At 44.6% G+C, this 21,502-nt stretch overlaps 2 protein-coding genes across 3 annotated transcripts; both read right to left on the reverse strand.

Annotated features, from left to right (window-relative positions):
• Positions 1 to 117: 117 nt before the first annotated feature.
• Positions 118 to 3,956, reverse strand: LOC133898938 (uncharacterized). Its single transcript, XM_062339768.1, has 3 exons — positions 2,771 to 3,956; positions 1,254 to 1,940; positions 118 to 1,143 (listed from the first exon to the last, which is right to left on the reverse strand). The coding sequence occupies exons 1-3, from the start codon at positions 3,800 to 3,802 to the stop codon at positions 556 to 558; spliced, it is 2,307 nt and encodes a 768-aa protein (XP_062195752.1). The 5' UTR covers positions 3,803 to 3,956; the 3' UTR covers positions 118 to 555.
• A 765-nt stretch (positions 3,957 to 4,721) lies between these two features.
• On the reverse strand, positions 4,722 to 18,577 carry LOC133898454 (chaperone protein dnaJ 10-like). Of its 2 annotated transcripts, XM_062339155.1 has the most exons (10): positions 18,246 to 18,577; positions 18,085 to 18,144; positions 12,386 to 12,468; positions 11,825 to 11,984; positions 11,537 to 11,666; positions 6,067 to 6,225; positions 5,775 to 5,950; positions 5,588 to 5,668; positions 5,363 to 5,503; positions 4,722 to 5,222 (listed from the first exon to the last, which is right to left on the reverse strand). In XM_062339155.1, exons 1-10 carry the CDS (start codon positions 18,339 to 18,341, stop codon positions 5,121 to 5,123), a joined length of 1,188 nt encoding a protein of 395 aa, XP_062195139.1. In that variant the 5' UTR covers positions 18,342 to 18,577; the 3' UTR covers positions 4,722 to 5,120. The 2 variants fall into 2 exon arrangements, with proteins under 2 accessions (XP_062195139.1, XP_062195140.1); XM_062339156.1 differs by lacking the exon at positions 12,386 to 12,468.
• Between the last annotated feature and the right edge of the window lie 2,925 nt (positions 18,578 to 21,502).

Here is a 21,502-nt window from a genome sequence, read left to right on the forward strand (position 1 = left end):
CTTGCTTCATCTGCATTGCATGCACCTTCTTCCTTGCTACCGAGACGCTGGTTTATAAAAACTGTCTTACCCAGATGTAACTTCATCAGTTTGAATAATTAGTGGTCAAATTCAACAGGCAACAGAACAGATGGAGAAGTTTTATTCCTGGACAACTTATTCTGATTACATTCTTTTTCTCCTAAAAAATTCTGATTACATTCTGATTGATGATAACATGTCCTTGCAATTCAATCAAAACCAGTACAACAAAAGAATTAGAGTCTTAATGTACACAAAAAATTGGGGGGGGGGGGGGGGGTGACAAAACAAAATCCCCAAAGAGTATGCAAAACGGATGTTGTACACATGATCTCCCCTAGGACCCCTACTCCAGTTCAGAGTAGATTCCAAATGCTGGGAGTTAAAGAGGGGAGTTGAGGAAGACATCCTGGAAGAGGGAGAGTTCAATGCAGCATAGATGTTCCCTCCAATATGCACAGGTGATGGCAGAAACTTTGGATGCCATATAGGACAGCCCTGGTACCCTGGTAGTATGCAAGTCCGCCATCCAATTCACTTCTGGGAAGATAGGCCAAATGAGGAAGCAATTTCTGCCAAATGCTGCCCTGTTGAATTTGTTATGAATGCTATAGGGACTACGGGCGAAAACATGAATTCATCGTCCTCCACTTGGAGGTCATAGCATGTTTTGAGTTCCATTGCTTTAGACTCTGCAGCTTCAGCTTCTTTACATAGCATCTCAACTTCTTCATCATCATCCGTTTCAGTTGCAGCAGTCAATTCTGCTCTAGCTGCAGCACAATCTAACAGGAGTCTTTTGTAACTTGTCATGGCTGACTCTTTTTCTTTGAGTATAATAAGCCCTTCGCATTCCTGTATCTTGGCGGTAGTTGCTACGATATCTTTTTCTATTATCTCTAGATCAGTAGCAGCTTTCTCCAACTTAGCATGCAGTTCTTCCTTTTCGGAATTAAGAGCTTTTGCCTCAGCAGCTATCCTTCCTGCTTCTTTAAAGTTTCTTGCAGCAGCAGCAACCTTCTTTTCAGCCTCTAGTTCAGGGCCTCTTTTGTCAATGAAGCTCAACTTCTGCTTCAATGAACCCATCTCTTGCTGTATGCCTGCTCTCCTTGAAGATATCTCCTGCAAGCCATCAAATCCAGTAAAATATTTAGAGTAGCTTTATCCAGAACTAAGCATGCTGCTCGATGTTTTATGAACAAAAAATAAACAAAAAAGAAGAGTTGATGAACCTGAAGACCAGTTCTTGCATCAGTAATTTGTTGGCTGAGCATTTGAATGTCTTGCAAAATTTCTTCCTCCATTTTTAGCAACCCAATTCTATCCTCTCTTGACTTCAAAATCGATGACGCAAGCTTTCTTCTTATTTCAACTGATTTGTGCCAAGCTTTTGCTTCAGTTGAACAAGCACCAATAACTTCCCGCAACTCTGAGTCTTTCTGTTCCGTTAAAGAGATGAATTTATCAATTTCATTCCTTTTTAAGACAAGTGCTTCAGTCTCTAAATCCATTTTAGTTTGGGCTTCCTGAAGGGAATTAAGCTTCAAGTCAATATCTGACTGAGAGCAATGAAATCCAGAGACCACGGCACTGATCCTTTCTTGAACCTCATGGATCTGAGCATTATTTTCAGCTATCTCTGCTTCTTTCAACTTCACCAACTCTAGAAGACCAGCTAACTCCTCAGCGAGGATTTCTCCTTTCTTACTCAGCGTGTCTTTTTCTCTTCTGTCATCTTCAACCAAATGCTCTATTGAGCCTTCCCACCCTGAACATGCTGCCAAAACCAATTGTGTTTCAACCTGCATCTCTAACTTCTTTGCTTCTAGTACCTCCATTGATGTTTGCCACCCTTCTATTTCTTTCAAGGACATTTCTTGTTCTTGCTTGCTTTCTGAATCAGCATGGTCAGTGGCATCCTAAGAAAGGTAGAGTATTAAGTATTATTAATCAAATAAAAGAGCAGAAACAAATGCAGTTACCCCTTTGCAATTTTAGCATACTAGCAACTGCTTGTCTAATTTTGCACTGTATGTCATTGTAAGTCGCACATACATTAAAGTGATTTAATTAAGTTGGACACTCCATGGTTGCAGTAAATTTCATAACTGGAAGAAAAGATCTAGGGGGCAAAGCTACATGATGCAGCAAAACGATCTAATTCGGAAACTTAAACAACTACCCGTCCAATGTAAAATAGTATCGTTTTCGATCATAGAGAACTGCTCAATTTTGTTTGTGTGGGTTGACTTACAACCTGGAGTCAGAAATTTTGTGCCGCAAATAGCTGTTCGAAACTTACCGTAAATTTTACATTCTAATTATAGTGGATAATTATTCCTAGGATCATCAGTGCATCACCCCGATAGAAAAATGCTTGGGCCTTTCAGAACAAGAAGAAGAAGAAGAACAACAACAACAACAAAGCCTTTCAGAAGCTTTGACAAAATTCAGACGGAATATGACATTCCAGAATTTACATGTCCTATCTTGTCTGAAAAATAAGTCCCTTGTTAGATCATGTGTCTAAATGTTCTTTTCAAATAAACATTACTCCAGGATTACGTTGTCTGGTAAAAACCATAACCATGACAACATATTTGACAGGAATTCATACTTGAGTAACTCTTTCAAAATACTACGTTCAAGCAGCAGAAAATCAGACGCCGAGCTGTTCCTAAATTTCTGCGTGGTTGTTTCGAGGAACAGTTTTATATGAAGTTAAATAATACTAACAAAGCTAATTTACCTTTACGAATTGCTCCAGAAGGGCAGCAGCTTCCTCCTCTGCTGCAATGCGTGACTCAAGCACATCCTGCAACTCCGAATCCACGGAATCATAGTCGAGCCCCGCATCACGAAGCGCCGTCAACAACCGATCCTTCTCCTTCTCCAGCGCCGCAAGGGAGTCGCTGATCCTCTCGGCCTTCTCAAAGTCCTCGGCCTCGCAGGCCTCCTCCAGCTCCCTCTCCAAATCCTTGTGCCTGGACGCCGCAGAGCCCACCTCCTCCGCCACCTTCCTCCGCCGGCCCGCCAGCTGCCTCCTCCTGGCAGAGACAGCAGCAGCCCTCTGCTGGATGGACTCGAGCTTGCCGGTGATTTGAGATCTAAGGAGAGACAGCCTCTCCTCGATCCCCACCGCAGCAACTCCACCTCCATCCTTCTTCTCATCGTCTTCGTCCTTCGCTTCCTCCTCTACACGGGGTGAATTGGCATCCGGATCCACCACCTCTGCGTCTGCCTCATCGCCATTGACATAGACATCAACTTGCCGCTCAGGGTGCTGGTCGGGGGTAGGAGGAGCGGCAGGATGCGGCAAAGCATCGGTGATCGTAGCAGCCGTAACAGCAGCGGTAGTAGCAGAAATTGTAGCTGCAAGAGGAGGGGACGGCGGGGCGGGTTGGGGCGAGCGGCCGTACCCGATGCGCACGGCCCTCTTCTTCTTGCGGAGCGACGAGGAGGACGACTGCCGGGAGAGCGCCGCGGCGGTAGGGGGCGGAGCGGCGGGGGCGGCCGCGTGGCCCCGGTCCTCGCTGTGAGGGAGCGGCGGCTCCAGCGGCTCCTGCGGGGCTTGGAGGGTGAGATCGGAGAAGAGGTCCTCGTCGAGCGGCGGGGGAGCGGAGGAGGCCGCGTCGGGGTCGGGGCGAGGCGCGGGCTGCTCGGGGGCTGGGGCCGCCTCCTCCGTTGCGGCGGGTTCGGGCGCGAAGAGGACCATGCCCTCGAAGAGCGAGTTGCCGTCCCCGCCACCCCACGCGTCGGTGCCGCCGTCATGCGACGCCATCGCCGCCGCCCGATCGATCGGTGGCTGATGAATCGGGGAAGACGTGGGAAGGGTGGACCGAGCAATGGATGAGCGCTACCGCTGCGGCGTAGAATGGATCATGGAGCAATCCGGGATGCTAACTGCGTACGCTGCGCTGCTCTCGTGATTAGCCTGGGGTAGGGTTTGAAATATGACTTTACAAATTCGGTATTTGAAACATATCATTACAAATATTTTGAAATTAGATCGGTTACAAATCAAGCATATTTCACAATGATATGGGTCCAATTTTAGAAGATTTGCAATTGCATGAGTTCAAAATTCAAGAGATTCGTAATTGTATAGATCCAATTTTAAGAAATTTATAATAGCATGAATTTAAATTTTAAGAGATTTATAATGGTATGTTTCTAAATACCGTATTTATAATGATATATTTTAAAACTATAATATTTATAATAGTATAAATCTAATTAACCCTTGTACGTTAACTTTGTCGCCTACCTGGAAAGAAGCTGGGTTAAAGGCAACGAGGGAGATGCACTGCTTGCGATGGTTGCATGGACCCTTTCCCTTTTCTACAAGAAGAGTTTGGGTGCAAGAATGGCTTCGAACACCAAGATCTGAAGCAGTTGCCATCAGAACTGGACTGCCAAATTTTACAATGAAAAGGGAAAAAGAAAAACTATACAGGCCTATTTGCATAGGGCAAGAACAACTATGCAAATAGTTCAATTATTGCAAAGCCAAAGACATTTCCCGCATTCTGAACGTGACATAAATCGGGAAAAAAAACTGAAGCAATCCTCAGTTTTCAACTAGTTCTTAGAAGATATCGTCGTCGAGAATCATATGCCTGCAAGGGATCTTGTAGAAATAGCAAGAACTTTGCGGTATAAATATAATTCATGAAAAAAAATTCTTGCAGAACTCCGCATTCAAAAAGGGTCTCTCTTCATTGCAAAAAAATATTTGTATAGCAGAATAGTTCAGTGCACTTCATTATACTACTAAACTTCAAAGACAGTCACCAGAACTTCATTTTTCATAGATGCACGGTAATGACAGTATGCTAAATGAAAACGAACTGACAACAAAATGACACATAGCATGTACACCAATGCTGACCTACTGCTGCTTCCATAGCAGCAAAACACACTTGTACACAAGACACGGTTGCTATCATCAGTCTATGCATGCACAACTGAAGAAATAACGAGAAGGATACCTGACGACTCTGACTCCTGCTACAGGTACAAATGGTGCACCGTGCAGCTGATCTAGTATTGCAAACAATATTACACGGAATAATGGTACATGCAGACTTAATCTGGCGTCATGGCAATGGATCCCTCTGCGCGCCAGGTGGAGCTGTTGGCATTGGGAAGTTGAACGAACAATAGGTTCCATTAAACTGGGGGGCCTCCACATATGGGCTCTAGCAAAACAGAAGAAAGCAATTTTCAGCATCTTCCATGAAAATGATCGGATAGAAGCTTTTTCCCAGATATTAATCACTTGGGCGACACGATAATGTACAGTGGCAAAACAATGGTCTTTACAAAAAGGAGCTGTTACCGGGGCATGAGAAGGATTAGGAGTGAACTGTGGCTCCCTCTTTGGTGATGAATCAGGGGAGCTAGCATCATTGTCATCCATGTTATCTATTGTATTCTTCACTTGTGATGCTTCCCCCTCATTAGGATTGAGCTTAACCCGCTACGTGAAGCAAGAATACAACTCAGATACTGGAAATGTCAACTGCATTATAAATATTTAAATGAACAAACGAGTGAGCAATACCTGGAAAATTTTTCCTAAAGTTTTTAAACCTTTAGCTCGAGTACGCAATTCCTCCCTCCTGGCGCTACCATCTTGAAGTACCTGTACTGATAGTGTTAGCAATCCACTGCTACGCTAGTTATGTTAAAAAAGTAATCGTGAAAACATTGCACATAACAGCATGAAAGGTTCAGTTGCTGGGACAGACCATTTGACAGACATGCGATAGTGTGGCTTCGATGTCAGCAACGTTAAGCTTCCACAAGGAATCAACCATAGCTTGCTTGTGGTTCTGCATGTACATTTGGAGTTCCTCTGTGTAATGGCCCTCAGCACTCATATGCTTCTGTAAGTCCTCTTGCAGCTGCATAAGAGCTATTGCACCTGCAAAATAATGAGACAAGAACATAGCGCATAAACATAGATGATGCCACAAGCTGCATTACATGCTTCCAAGATTACAGAAAAACTCTGAATAGATATTGTTAGATATATTTTACCTGCAGCAGCTGTTACTTGGGATTTGATAAAATGTCCTTTGTCTCTAAACCATTCAGCTACAAATGGAACCCCCAAAAATATCGCCTTCTTTCCAAGTTCTTTTGCAGCTTGCCTTGAATATACATAGCCAATAGTGTTCAACATAGCAACTCCATATGCTGCAGTGTAAGCAAAACAGGACCAAAAAAGGGGAAAACTTCAGTTAACAGAGTTGAACTGCCTGGCCAGAAAAGAACATACAGAATAACAGACAACAATAAAAAAAAGCCTGATGCAAAAAAAAAACATTGAATGGATTCCACTAAAGAACAGGTTTGGCAAAAATATTTTAATCAGACTATGACACTATCATATACTTTAGAACAAGGGAGTATGGCATATCGGCCAGCTTCAATCTTCTGTACATTGTTTACTTACAGACAAGAGATCAGTTTCAAACCTTACTTTCAGTTAGTAGTTAAGAGGGCATTTAGAAAGTTGAATGAGCTTCTTGTGCTTGTATTTTCTGCTGCATTTAGGTGAATAAACTCAATAAGGCATGGTTGTAAAAGAAGTCAGAATCCAGTTATGTTTCAATTAAAGTGACGGTTTTTTAGAATGATATCACATGTAATATCTCTACTACTTGAAAAATACATAGTGGTTCCGCACTCTCCTATGTCCTGCCTCCACGTCCTACCCTCCCCCACATTTTGCCCTTGTAGTTAGATATTATTTACTCATAAATGCCACTGTCTTACTCCCTCCACCTGCCCGTCCCCCTCCCGAGCCACTCTCCAGTCGTTCCTCCCCGTCCACCTCGACTCCTCTCCATGCATCACCCCTCACCACGTCGCCCCCACCGCGAACCTCTCTTCCCCTCTGCCCGCCTCCTCGTTCTCGTCGGCGTCCTTCCTCCTCCGATCCCCGTCCCCGTCCAGCATCCAACAACCAAAGAAATCGCGCCCCACTCCCCCGCAGCGCCCGACCCGCAGGAGGAGGTGGAGGAGGGGTGCACGTGCTCGACGAGGCGGCGCTGCTGCGCTACACGACCACCAATGTTCGAGGGTTCCCCGTGCCGGTTCCCGCGCTGATCCTCACCCAGTTCGGCCACAACCAGTCCAACCCCACCTACTGCCTCGAGGCTCCCCACTCCCAGCGGAGAGACCAGGCACTACGTGCTGCAGAAGAAGGGTAGATGGGAGCTTGTGTTCCTAGAATGTTAAGCTTAGCATAAGTCAAATATTCAGATTGGAATAGTGAATATATTGTTTTCATATTGGAATATTTTGAACATCTCCCACTCATCAAACCCTGTAAATTCAATTGAGTTGTGGAAATTATTCGGGAAATGTATGCTGCTAACTAGATAGCTTATTCTGTTGTGCTTATTGAGAGCAATCTAAATTGTCTAGTTGTGGCAATTTGGCTTAATTGTGCGCCTCAATACAGGCAATGAAATGTGTCTTATGTAGTGTTGCCGCTTGCTCCATGAGTTGTTTTTGATCAGGAAGCAGGTTCTCAAAGCTCTGGGTGCTCACACAGATGTTCCCGTCCCAAAGGTTTATTGTCTTTGCACAGATACAAGTGTAATTGGAACTCCTTTCTACATAACGTAGATTGATTGGCATGGCATGCTCACATGGATGGGATGGATTCGCCAAGAGGACATGAACATCGCACAGGAAGAGATCTTCAGTCCCGTGATGTCCCTCATGAAGTTCAAGGACGTCCAATCCATAAAAACGAAGCCAACCTTGCATTCTGAGTTCTTGCTGACCCTTAATTTTGAAATATTTTTGCATGTTCTGGGTGATCCATCAAAATAAAGACCAATGTCAGACATGTTCTTTGAGGGGCTTGTCTAGAACTGTCTCACACATACAAAGAAAGCCTCACAAACCGTAAGTGATAATTCGTTTGTCCTGGCTTGTGGATTTATTCTTGTGATTTGTAAAACACATAAGCAAAAGGAAAGCAAAAGAGGTACGAATGATGCAGTTTTCAATGGTGATCTGCATGTTCTGGACTGAAATTGATGAAATAGTGCTGTACAAAGATCTTTCAATAAGCCAACAGTAGCGGGGAATGTAAATTGTGGCTAGGCTACTGTCGGAGGATTAACTCCTGTCGTAGGGATCCCGAGAGGCCTCTTTTTAGAGATTCGGCCGGGGGATGATCCTGAATAAGTTCGTCGGAGAAATAAATGGGAATGAATGCAACGGCCGGTGGTGGGAGTGTTGACCTAGTGCAAGAAGAAGTAAATGCACCGGAATTTAGACAGGTTCGGGCCACACAGGGGCGTAATACCCTACTCCTGTATGGATGCTATAACTGTCCTGAGGAAGTCTGTCGGTGTATCAGGAACCGGGGGTCCCTGAGTCCCGAGGCCAGGCCGGCCATCCGTCACGTGTAAGTTCAAGTCCCGGGAGAAGGTGCTCGGGGCCACAGTCACTGGTTCCCGAGCACCCCGGTTCCCCGATGATCCGTAAAGTCTAAGTTCCGGGAAAGTGCCCGGTCACCCCCGAGCACCCTAGTCCCCGACGATCAGAAGAGCTAAGTTCCGGGAGAGAGTGCTCGGGGGCTGCGTGCGGCAGCCCCCGAGCGCTCGGTTCCCCGAGGGTCAGTGTGAAAGTGCTCGGGAGAGAGTGCTCGGGGCTGCACGTGGCAGCCCCCGAGCTCTCGGTTCCCCGAAAGATCTGTGCAAAAGTGCTCGGAAGAGAGTGCTCGGGGTTGCACGTGGCAGCCCCCGAGCACTCGGTTCCCCGAAGGTTCGTGCAAGAGTGCTCAGGAGAGAGTGCTCGGGGAGGTAAACAGTGCCCCCGAGCACCCGATACCCCGAGGGCAAGGATAGGCATTCTCGGGAGAGAGTGCTCGGGAAGGTAAATAGTACCCCTGAGCACTCGGTGCCCCGACGACCCAGAAAGGCCCCCGAGAGGCCCGCCGATGAGGTGTCAATCAGTCAGAGGTCCGAGACCGCATTTAATGAGCGTGCGTGGCCTAACATCCCCAACTGCTCCCGCCGCAGTGTCAGTTCCTGCCATGCTTTGGCAGAGAGGCGTGGGGCTATTAATTGCACGGGTCCCGTCCTGTATTATCTGGTGTGTCTCGGGATAACGTCGCTAGGATCAAGGTGTTCCGCCTGCCGCCCTGCAGTGGCAGAGGAACAAGACAGGGCGGGCACGCCGGGTTGCTCTGTGGCTGCCCGATGGGCCCCCTCTATGGCGCCCGTTGCCAGGGCGTTTATGGTGACAGGTGACGGGCGTGCGCCGCGTTTTCCACCCCCCGGTCACTTCACCCAGAAGAAATGATGACGCCTTTCCCAGTCATCGCGTCTTGGAACTTGTGCCCCCCTCCTTCCCGTTTGGGGCATGTCAAAGCCGGCGAGTGCTTAAAAGAGCCGGCAGCACAGAAGAGAAAGGAGGCTCTTAGATCGATCCGAGACAGAAATCGAACAACCCGACGAGCGAACAAGCAATAGAGCAAGAGACCGCAAGCATCGAACACAGAAGCACCAAGAACCGAACCATAGTCCCCACCCAAGAACAAGGAGTCTCAAGCTCTTAGTTAGACAAATATTCTTGTAACCAGCAACATCCTTGAGGGACTTCCTCAGGACAGTCATTACATCCATACAGGAGTAGGGGTATTACGCCCCCGTGCGGCCCGAATCTGTCTAAATTTCCGGTGCATTTACTCCTCTTTGCACTAGATCATCACCCCCATCCACCGGCCGTTGCATTTACTCTCATTCATCTCTCCGACGAACTTATTCAGAATCATCCCCCCGGCCGAATCTCTAAAAAGGGGTCTCTCGGGATCCCTGCGATAGGAGTTAATCCTCCGACAAAGTCCCTCAAGGATGTTGCTGGTTACAAGAATATTGGTCTATCTAAGAGCTTGAGGCTCCTTGTTCTTCGGCTGGGACTGGGCTCAGCCTTCCTCACAGTGTTCTCTTGCGCTGTGTTCTTTGTGTCGGCTCTTGGTCTCTGTTTTGCTATTCTTCGTCTCTTGTTCTGTCGCCCCCTTGCTTCTGTGCCGCCGGCTGTTTTAAATACTCGCCAGCCGCGACATGCCCCGAACGTGAATGAGGGGGCTCGAGTTCCGAGACGCCATAAATGGAAAGGGCGTCATCATTTCTTCTGGGCGAAGTGACCGGGGGTGGAAAATGCGTCGCACGCTCGGTCACCCGTCACCATAAATGCCCTGGCAACGGGCGCCGTGGAGAGGGCCCACCGGGCAACCGCAAAGCAACCCGGCTTGCCCGCCCTGTCTTGTTCCCCTGCCACAGCAGCGCGGCAGACGGAACGCTTTGATCCTTACGACGTTATCCCGAGACAAGCCGAATGGCACGGGACGGGACCCGTGCAATTAATGACCTCACGCATCTCTGCCAAAACATGACAGGAACTGACGCTGAGCGCGGCGGGAGCAGTTGGAGGTGTCAGGCCACGCACGCTCATTAAATGCGGCATCGGACCTCTGACTGGTTGACACCTCATCGGTAGGCCCCTCGGGGGTCTTTCTGGGTCGTCGAGGTACCGAGTGCTCGGGGGTACTGTTCACATCCCCGAGCACTCTCTCCCGAGAATGCCTATCCTTGTCCTCGGGGTGCCGGGTGCTCGGGGGTACTGTTCACCTCCTTGAGCACTTTCTCCCGAGCACTCTTGCACGGACCCTCGGGGAACCGAGTGCTCGGGGGCTGCCGCGTGCAGCCCCGAGCACTCTCTCCTGAGCACTCTTGTACGGATCCTCGGGGAACCGAGTGCTCGGGAGCTGCCGCACGCAGCCCCGAGCACTCTCTCCCGGAACTTAGCTCTTCTGATCGTCGGGGGACTAGGGTGCTCGGGGGTGACCGTACACCTCCCCGAGCACTTTCTTCCCGGTACTTGGATTCCGTGGATCATCGGGGAACTGGGGTACTCGGGGGCCACCGACCGTGGCCCCGAGCATCTTCTCCCGGGACTTGACCTTTTCTCATCCTACAGGAGAGACCTCGCGGGATGGCGCCATGTAGCGGATGGCTGGCCTGGTCTCGGGATTCGGCAACCCCTGGTTCCTGATACACCAACAGCTACATTGTTATCTTTCAAAACGCTCTTATGCTTATCTTAGTGTAAAAGAAGCAGCTGTGCAAAAGAAGGCATGGTTATCTTTCAAAACGCTCTTATGCTTATCTTAGTGTAAAAGAAACAGCCGTGCAAAAGGAGGCATGAAGGATCCCTAATTTGATATGAATCATTTGCAAGGTCTTTATAAGCAGCTGTGCAAAAAGGAGGCATGAATAGGTTTGGGTTTCCGTTGCAACGCACGGGTATTTGACTAGTATTCACGATATTTAATTATCTATTGAACCATATGATAAAAAGAAAAGAAAAGAACAGCTCTTTCAATACCATATGCTAACTAAGATCTTACAGCAATAGGCTGCATGGGATTAAAAGGAAAAAAAACGTTGGGAGGGAGGGGGTGACTAGTATCGGCAAAAACCTGCATTGCTAAGCCTGGACACCTCAGCTTCAGCAAGTTGGACGAATTCCTCCTTATTTCCTTGAACATAAATATGTAGCCGGTTTTTCAGTATCTCTGCAAGTTTTTCTTCCCTTTCTTTTTGAACAGCCTGCAGTTGTAATTTTCCCTTCAGCAAAATATTGTGGCAGAAAGAGTATGAAATGCAAAAAGAATATGGATGGGATGGTGGCCAACAAACATGATAATATAAAATTATTAATCAACGATCTGGAGGTTATACAAAATAATCCTGCTTAAGGAGCATACCTGCATTTTCTCTTGCAGCTCTCTTGCGTCAATATGTCCATCTTCACCGAAATTATCAAGTGAAGCCATTGATGCCATTGCCAGTTGACCAATGTAATCCTCAAAAAGCTCACTACCAAATAGCATCGCAAAAATTGCTGCTGGATCAATTATTCCTTCCCTGTCGAATGTTGAAAGAAAGAAAGTAAGGATGTTGCATATTTGTGTGGGAGAAAATTATTTGCCCCAATAAAAGTTCCAAATACACTACTAATGATGATTTTCTATGAGCTCACAACTGTACAAAGCTTATGCCCCCCTTTGGCTTGTTTGGAACAAACAGGAATAGATCAATTCCCACAGGAATAGGAAAAGTTTCCCGTGGGACTAATATGTTTCACAAGCAACAACACGTAATTTATTGGGGCAATTTGCTGAGTACCATCGCAAAAATCATAAAAGTTGAAAAATACCATCAGTGGATCCACATGTCATCCTCACACCGATGGTATTTTCCAATATATGCACTTTTGTGATGGTATCCACCTAATTTTGCCTAATTTATTTGCAACTAGAGCGTACATCGAGATGCCAGATTTCCCATATGAGTCATAAGCTTGGCGTTGTGTGGGATCACTGAGCACTTGGTATGCTTCCCCTAGTTCCTGTTATGAGAATTCTATGAGAACACAACAGTATACAGATAAAATTATGGCAAGAGCATCGTATCATTCCTCATGAAGTCAATGCCATATAATGGTTTCAAATCTCACTTTAAAACTGACCATGAGGAATCATATAATACAATAATAGCTATGCAGTAACAATGTGCAATATACTCATTAATGATACACACACACACACACACACACACACACACACACACAGAGAGAGAGAGAGAGATTTGGTGTAAAAATCACATAGCACAATATGTCATATCATAGCATCATAATCATTAAGGAAAATGTTATCACCATTGGTCCTGCTCGCAGACTTGCACTAATTTGATTCTTGAAATAGTTAATTGCATACTTAAGTTCAGTGGCCTAGCTAGCTCTTACAGAGTTGCAGTTCGATATAGCCATACTAGCAAAAGCATTAAACGTTACATCCAGCATATTAACTATGGATAAGTGAGTTCGTTGAGAAGTTGAGAACTTCACATCAATGACTGCAGCTTCAGTTGCTTTAAGTGCATGGATCATGATTTCCTCAAGATGAAGAACTTGATCCAGCAGCTTCCCAAAGAGATAAGTTCACATATTATATCTCTTCCGGTCACAAGTGGAGTTTTGGACATCAGCACGACATCCAAAACACAACTTTGACCACTCATAAAATATTGATAAAGCCTAGTGAAATGATAATACTCCCTCTAGTCATAAATACTTGTTGTTTTGGACAAGTTTTGGTCAAACATTTGAAACTTTGACTATCAATAACTTTTAAAATATTTAGTTTGGAAACATGGAAATTGTATGCGTAGATTTGACTTGAAATATACTTTCATAATCTCGTAAATTTATTTGATTATATAAATATATTCTAACAGTCATGGTCAAATGTACAAATTGGAGACCGTGCCATGTCCAAAACGTGAAGTATTTTTACCAAAGGGAGTATCATTTTCAGGACAAATCTATACATAATTTTGATATGTCCAAGTTAAACATCTATATAGATAACTCTATCTATGTTGTACCAACATAGCCGGTCCCAAGCCCGGGTTAACGAGGAGGGTTGTGATAGGCTTGGCGAGCTAACGTAGAAAACCTAGCCACTCTTATAGAGATGAAACCCAAAAGAAATCCATTGGGGTGTAACCCTCTTAGCAACGCGCCATATCTGAATAAAGATGTCAATGAGCTGAGCTCTTGCGAGCTTGTTCTGTCAGGCTTAAGCTCGATAAAAGATCGAGTCGAGCTCGAACGAGCCTACGATGGCGGCCGAGCTTGAGGATGGGCTCAAATTTGGCTCGCATAAGCTCGATAACGGGAGAAACCTTGACTAAGGTCCTGCTATCTTGGTTGTTTGTTGTGATGTGGTTATCTAGATAGGCTTGAGGATGATCTCTCTCTTCCGGTCCTTGCAACGTCTACTTGGGCCTTGGAGATACATAAGGAAAATTAAAGTCGTATAGACTTGGTAGGGTGATAAACTTAAATAAAAAACACAATATTCATTAACTCGATCCTTATCGAGCCTTATCGTGTTCGAGCTTGAGCCTTAGCCCAGGATCGAGTTTGGCTTGAGATTGAGCCGAGCTCGAATCGAACCTATAACAAATTGAACTCTAGTGGCTCGCGAGTTTCGAGTTTTTTTGACAGCCCTATATCAACCCAAGTGTGGTGTTAAATGAGCAAGGGCCGGGCTGTCACCCCCTTGGTGGCACGTCGTATCTTGAACTGGATACGGTAATAAGTGGGCAAGGATTAGATCATCGCATCCACACCAGCGCCCAGGTGTAGTGAAAAATGAGCAAGGGTCTTCACATTTGTCTCGACGGGTGCGAATGGTAAGGAAGCCAGCCGAGCCAAGTAGGATTCGTTTAGGTAGTTGGAACATGGGGCTCCTAACAGTTAAGTTGCGAGAGTTAGTTGAAACAGCGGTTAGGAGATGTGTAAATATTCTATGCATCCTGGAAACTAAATGGAAGGGACAGAAGGCGAAGGAGGTGGAGAATACCGGCTTCAAGCTATGGTACACGGGGATCACGAGTAGAAATGGAGTTGGCATCTTGATCAACAAGAGCCTCAAGAACAAAGTGGTGGACGTCAAGAGGCACGGAGATGGGATTATCCTTGTTAAGCCGATGGCTGGGGATTTGGTTTTGAACATTATTAGCGCGTATGCCCCTCAAGTAGGTCACAATGAGAGCATCAAGAAGCAATTCTGAGAAGACCTGGATGACATGGTTAGTCGTGTGCTATTTAGCGAGAGGCTCTTCATAAGAGGAGACCTTAATGGCCATGTAGGTACATCTAATGTAGGGTTTGATGGGGTGCATGAGGGCTTTGGGTTTGGCGGTAGGGGAGATGATGTCTTGAACTTTGTTGTGGCCTACGACCTAATAATGTCTAACACCTTCTTTAGAAAGAGACAATGCCATTTAGTGACCTTTAGTAGTGACCACCACTCTAGCCAGATTGATTTTGTCCTTGCAAGAAGAGATGATAGACATGCTTGCTTAGATTGCAAGGTAATGTCTGGAGAGTGTGTTGCGCCTCAACATAAGCTTGTTGTGGTTGACTTTCCCTTTCGCTTACGTGCTTGACAGGACAAGGGCATCAAAATCGTAAGAGCGAAATGGTGGAAGCTCAAAGGAGAGGCAACACAGAACTTTAAGGAGAGGGTTATTAACGAGGGCTCTTGGAAGGAAGGAGAGAATGCAAACGACATGTGGATGAAGATGGCAACTTGCATTCGGATGATGGCTTCAAAGGTGTTTGGGGTGACCAAAATAAGCATGTGCGAAGCTAAAGACACTTGGTGGTAGAACGAGGGTGTTCAAAAGACTATCAAGGAGAAGAAAGAATGTTTCAGATGCTTACACCTGGACAGGAGTACGGACAACATAGAGAAAGTGGCAAAGAAGACCGCAAAGCAAGATGTGAGCGAAGCAAGGGGTCGAGCTTATGAGGATCTTTATTAGCGGTTGGGCACAAAGGAAAGAGAAAAGGACATCTACAAGATGGCCAAGATCTGTGAGAGGAAGACATGGGACGTCAACCAGGTCGAATGCATCAAGGATGGAACAGGTCGATTTCTGGTGAGAGATGACGAGATCAAGACTAGATGGCAAAAGTACTTCGACAAACTGTTCAACGGGGAGAGCAAGAGCTCTACCATTGAGCTAGGTGAATCTTTTGATGATACTAACATAAGATTTGTACGAATAATTCATGAAGCTGAGGTCAAGTAAGCTTTAAAAAGGATGAAAGGAGGCAAGACGATAGACCCTGATAGTATCCCCATTGAGGTGTAGAGATGTCTTGGAGACATAATGATAATATGGCTAACTAAACTCTTCAACCTAATTTTTCGGTCAAACAAGATGCCTGAAGAATGGAGAAGTATATTATTACTAATCTTCATGAATACGGGAGATATTCAAAGATGTACTAATTACTATGGAATTAAGTTGATGAGCCATATAATGAAGCTATGGGAGAGAGTTAAAACCAATTTGGTTTCATGCCTGGGAGGTCGACCATGGAAGCTATTTTCTTGATAAGGCAACTTATGGAGAGACATAGGGAACAAAAGAAGGACTTGCACATGGTATTCATTGACTTGGAAAAGACTTACGACAAAATACTACGAAATATCATGCGGTGGGCCTTGGAGAAACACAAAACCCCAACAAAGTACATTACCCTCATCAAGGATATGTACAATAACGTTGTGACAAGTGTTCGGACAAGTGAAGGTATCACCGATAACTTCTCGCTTAAAATAGGACTACATCAAGTGTCAGCTTTGAGCCCTTATTTATTTTATTTGGTGATGGATGAGGTCACAAGGGACATTCAGGGAGATATCCCTTGGTGTGTGCTCTTCGCTGACGATGTGGTGCTAGTTGACAAGAGTAGGATAGGGATTAATAGGAAATTGAAGTTATGGAGATATACTTTAGAATCGAAAGGTTTTAGACTTAGTAGGACTAAAACCGAGTATACGAAGTGCGATTTCAGTGATACTAGGCATGAGGGTGAAGGTGTTAGTCTCGGTGGAGAGATGGTTCCTAAGAAGGATACCTTTCGATACTTGAGATCGATGTTACAAAGGGATGGTGATATCAATGAAGATGTTAGTCTTAGAATCAAAGCCGGATGGATGAAATGGTGCTAAGCTTCTGACATCCTTTGTGACAAGAGGATGCCACAAAAGCTGAAAGGTAAGTTCTACAAGACGACGATTCGACCCGTGATGTTGTATGGCGTCGAATGTTGGCCAACTAAAAGGTGGCATGTCCAATATTTAAGTGTAACAGAGATGCATATGTTGTGATGGATTTATGATCATACAATAAAAGGTCAGATCCGAAATAATAATATACGTGATAGGGTAGGGATAGCGCCAACTGAAGAAAAGCTTGTCCAACATCGGTTGAGATGTTTGGACATATCCAACGAAGACTTCCAGAGCACCTGTGCATAGCGGGATATTGAGGCGCGCTGATAATGTGAAGAGAGACAGAGGTCGACCAAAACTAACATAGGATGAGTCTATAAAGAGAGACTTGAAGGAATGGAATATCCCAAAAACCTATCCACGGATAGAAGTGCAATCTACATGTCAGAACCATAACTTATACTTCGGTCTCCTTGCAACGTTATTACTTTATTTTTTACTATTACTAATACCTTTATTAGCATTATTATTTTCTCATCATCTTTCTAATTGGATGTTGTGGGTTTCATCTCTAGCCTACCCAACTTGCTTAGGACAAAGGCTTTATTGTTGTCGTTGTTGTTATGTTTAACAACACAACTTGCCTGAGAACTGTTTGATGAACTGATCAATCTACAGGCCAGTGATTTGTTAACACAAGTGCAAAAAGATGTACTAATGCAGATTACCAAGTCCGGCTGTTGGGAAGTAGCTCAGATGCTTGAATTGGTTGAAGCTTGCTAGCATTGACATCTATCATTATATTGCGTTGATCCACAACATAAGCAGGGTTGAAGACTGCAAAGCATGGCTGTTATTTAACTCAAACACCTATCAGGATCATTTGTAGATGAACTGGAACAAGTGCCAAGTCTCGAAGCAATCTTCTTCTTTTTAAAAAAATTACACAAAGTGTCAAGTCTCAAAGCAACAACCAGATATTTTTGGAACACAACTATCTCAAAGTGCATTAGAAAATGATACCACAAGGCTCAGGTTTGTCATAAGTTTCTATATGTGACTGGGGAAAACACATCATATATGTCTATGATGCAAATTTGTTCATTTGTCCAAGTTACTATTTAGGTTCTATATTTCAATCAAATCATCTTTCCAGCAATATATTGGTTTGACTATCCTTTCAACAATTTTAAGGCACGCTTTAAGTGAACAGTCATTCAACAGCAAAGTACTCCGGCTGCCTAACAAAAACCATTTAAAGCAGGCAGTTAGCATTGTCTAAACTCTTTGCATTTTGGCAACAAGCAACACTTCCCCAATCGGATCGGATCGAGGGTTCTACACCATATGATGAGTTGCTCGCCGCAGCAGCTGGGAACAGCGAAGTATAGATACCATATGCTGAGCAATAGCAAAAACGCTCATACCTGGAACTTCTCGGCAGCCTGCGGATCATTCGGATTCTTATCCGGATGGACTTGCTTCGCCTGCACAACCACCAGCAGCAACAGCGATAAGAATCAGATCAAAAAGCCCGCAGCAGAGCAAGCGGTAGCGAGGAGGAGGAGGTCGAGGAGCCGGCTGCTACCTTGATGTAGTAGGCCTTCTTGATCTCGGACTCGGTGGCGGACGGGCTCACGCCCAGCACGTCGTAGTAGCCCGTCTCCTTCACCATGGCCGCCATCTCTCCTTCACGCTCCGGTCTCCGCTTCCGCTCCCCCGAATCGGGATCCAGGTGGAGGCGGATCTGTCCGCGTATCTCGTTTGGTGGCAAGGTGATGGGATGCGCCGGCGTTTGAGAGGCGGCGGTGGGGCGCCGGGGCTGGGGGAGAAGGCGGCTTTTGGAGGTTCCGGCCACCCACAAAGCGCGTCGACTAGTAGCCTTCTAATTTTTCGGTGGGGCATTGGTGAATTACCACGGCCACAAGCCGTTAACCAAGTTGAACTGGTGCCCCCGTTCGTGGACTGTAGTTAAGCTTTCAACCCAAATCCATATCTCCAGACTCGTTGCATTTAAATAATAATCCAAGTTTCCTCTAAAACATATATATATATCCAAGTAACATATTTTATATATTACCTTCGTTCTCTTTTACTTTTCATTTACAACATCAAAAACAAACATCTTAATAAAAATTGATAAAAAAATAGATAATATCAAAGTATTTTTTATAATAAATTTACTACTATCATTTAAAAAAAATCATAATAATTTTGTGTATAATAATTATTAAACTTTCTAAAATCTAACTACACATATTCTAAAATGATATATATTTGAGAACCGAGACAGTATATCGGTTTTTGTTTGGAATTTATAAATATTAATTGTTAGAGATATCTCTAGTGTTAAGAGCCCTGGCTGCTCTGTCTACCAAATCCATGTCCTGACCTATAATTATTCCCGTGTAACCCTCCATGAGGGCAACTTATATTTAGTCACAATACACGTATTCACATGGACAATCCTTTGATAGCACTTCAACTTTAGAGACTTGAGAGGCTTGTTGACTGGACATAGGGTGTCTGACGGCTCTAAATTAGTATAAATCTTTGTCTCACTTTTCACTACCAGATACGAGGCCATAAAACAGTTGAATGTCCCTCGCTTTGTGTTTGCATGACTGCATGACTTGTTTGCATGACTCCACCGGCCATTCTCTACCAGTTGTGACTGGCGGCGTTACTGCCGCTCCGCCCCTGTGGCTACCTCTTCCGCTAGGCCGGCCTCCCTCCCCTAGCTCTATTCTAAGCCCGACGACAAAGGAGCCCTCTAGCCCCCTCCCCCCCCCCCCTCATTCTTCACTGATTGATCAATGCATCTCATTTTCAGGTGCCTGATCGTTAGATGGTGTGATAAACTAAATATTCTAGTTAGGTTATAGGCGTTGACATGAAAATCATCAATCCTGCACACAATGATACTTGTGTGGCTAAATAGATATCCAATCATTGTCAAATATCAACTTTCATATCCAACTCAGGACATGTACAATGCAAAGACGTTTTTTTATAGAGATTACCTTGGCTTATATTAAAAGTCAATTACCAAGTTCAGGACAACAACACAGAGAAGAAAAAATACAAACGAGACAGCCAGCTAATGGTGAAACAGAGCCCAAAGAGTGCAGCATAGAAAAGCGTTAGAAGGCCAAACTAATCTAGCCTATTACATGAAGGGCACATGGGCACTACACTAGAGGTCATACATATTTGAGACTGAACCAGCAGCATGAGTGATGCCCTAAATCCACTTGCAGACAAGAGATGATGCACTGTCCACCTTCGATCAATCGTCACCCCTGAGAAGTATGCTCCATTTCTACACGAATGACATTGCCAGCATTAGAACTTCAGTCGGCTTGTTGGGAAATTTCTTCTCGATCGTCATGGTGTTTCAAGTCTTCCACAGAGCCCAGACTAAACCTGCATAAAGGGAAAGCTCAAGATTTTGAGAGATATTAAAAAAATTTGACAGCCAGCTTGCCCACGCATGCAAAGGCGTTTATATAGACGCTTAATGAGAGATATTGATGAAGCATCCACATAAGAGTCTTAGATCCTATTTGTTTGGGCTTCTGCTTCTGAAGAAGCATGCTTCTGACTTCTGGAGAAGAGGGATTGCTTCTCCGGAACCTGTTTCTACAGAGGCAGTGACCTGTTTGGCAACCCTGCTTTTGGATGCTATGGATGATGGCTTTTTAGATGAAATGTATCTTATGCACATGGCTGTTTGAAGTAGATTTGTTTAGGTTGTACAAACTGTTATTAAAATTTGATGGAAAATAAACCATTATTCACAGAGACAACCATTTTCGGGCCAAGAACTGTGTATGATATAACCATAGAACACATATATGAATGTCATGTCATCCAATATATATATTTCAAGAGTGCACGATCCAATTAGCAAAAATACAAATCCAGATCACCAGAGAGTTTGATGTATGGGATAAAGGTAGTCAAGAAACACTTGGATAAATGGGATGTTGATCGAAAGGGTTGTTGGTACAAAATACAAATTCTGCTCGTTGAACACATGGCATCCATTAGCAAAATAAAGATCAATGCTTGAAGTATAATTTCAATATGACCGCAACCATTTACCACACAAAATGAAGCTTCTGCTACTTCTTGACCTGCATGGGCACACGAAACCACATGATTAGTAAAAAATGTCAATCTGGTTGCAATTCAGTGATGTGGAAGAAAACCTACAATCTGGTTACAACAAGTAATCATTTTTTTTCACCACTAAACATATTGGAGCAGGTTCTATTGGAGCTCTCATAGATCCATGTAACTTTGTGATCAGGAAAGAGATCCATAGCAATTCTTCCAAATATAATAAATATACATAGAAGTACTACTAGGAAAGAGATCAAGAGTAGGACCAAAAAAACAAACTATGTGGCCACTACACAATTTCAGCCTCACATAGAATTTCAGCCTCCAGAGGGTTGTCTCGCTCTGCATAAGCACACGTAACACAGTTAAACTGGATCAGAAGAAATAATCAAAAGATTACCTGGGCATCATGAAAATTCAAAAGTATAAAAGGATGACACGGATCATAATTTCTAGCCTATCCTCTCATGCTCATCAAAGCATTAGCAATATTGTCACGAAAGGTGTTCATGTCGCTCTCTTCATGTCCTAGTGCACTAGCGCACTAGTGGTCTCATCATGTTGAGATGATGATGCTTAACCAACATTTGGAATGTAATCTTCATCTTGATCGTATCTCTCAAATAGATTATCTTGCAAATGGCTTTCTCGAATGGAGTTGTGAAGGGCCATGCATGCAATGATAATTTTTCATTACTTCCACATTGGATAACTTGG

Source organism: Phragmites australis, chromosome 18 (assembly GCF_958298935.1).
Source record: "Phragmites australis chromosome 18, lpPhrAust1.1, whole genome shotgun sequence".
In the NCBI taxonomy this organism is placed as follows: domain Eukaryota; kingdom Viridiplantae; phylum Streptophyta; class Magnoliopsida; order Poales; family Poaceae; genus Phragmites; species Phragmites australis.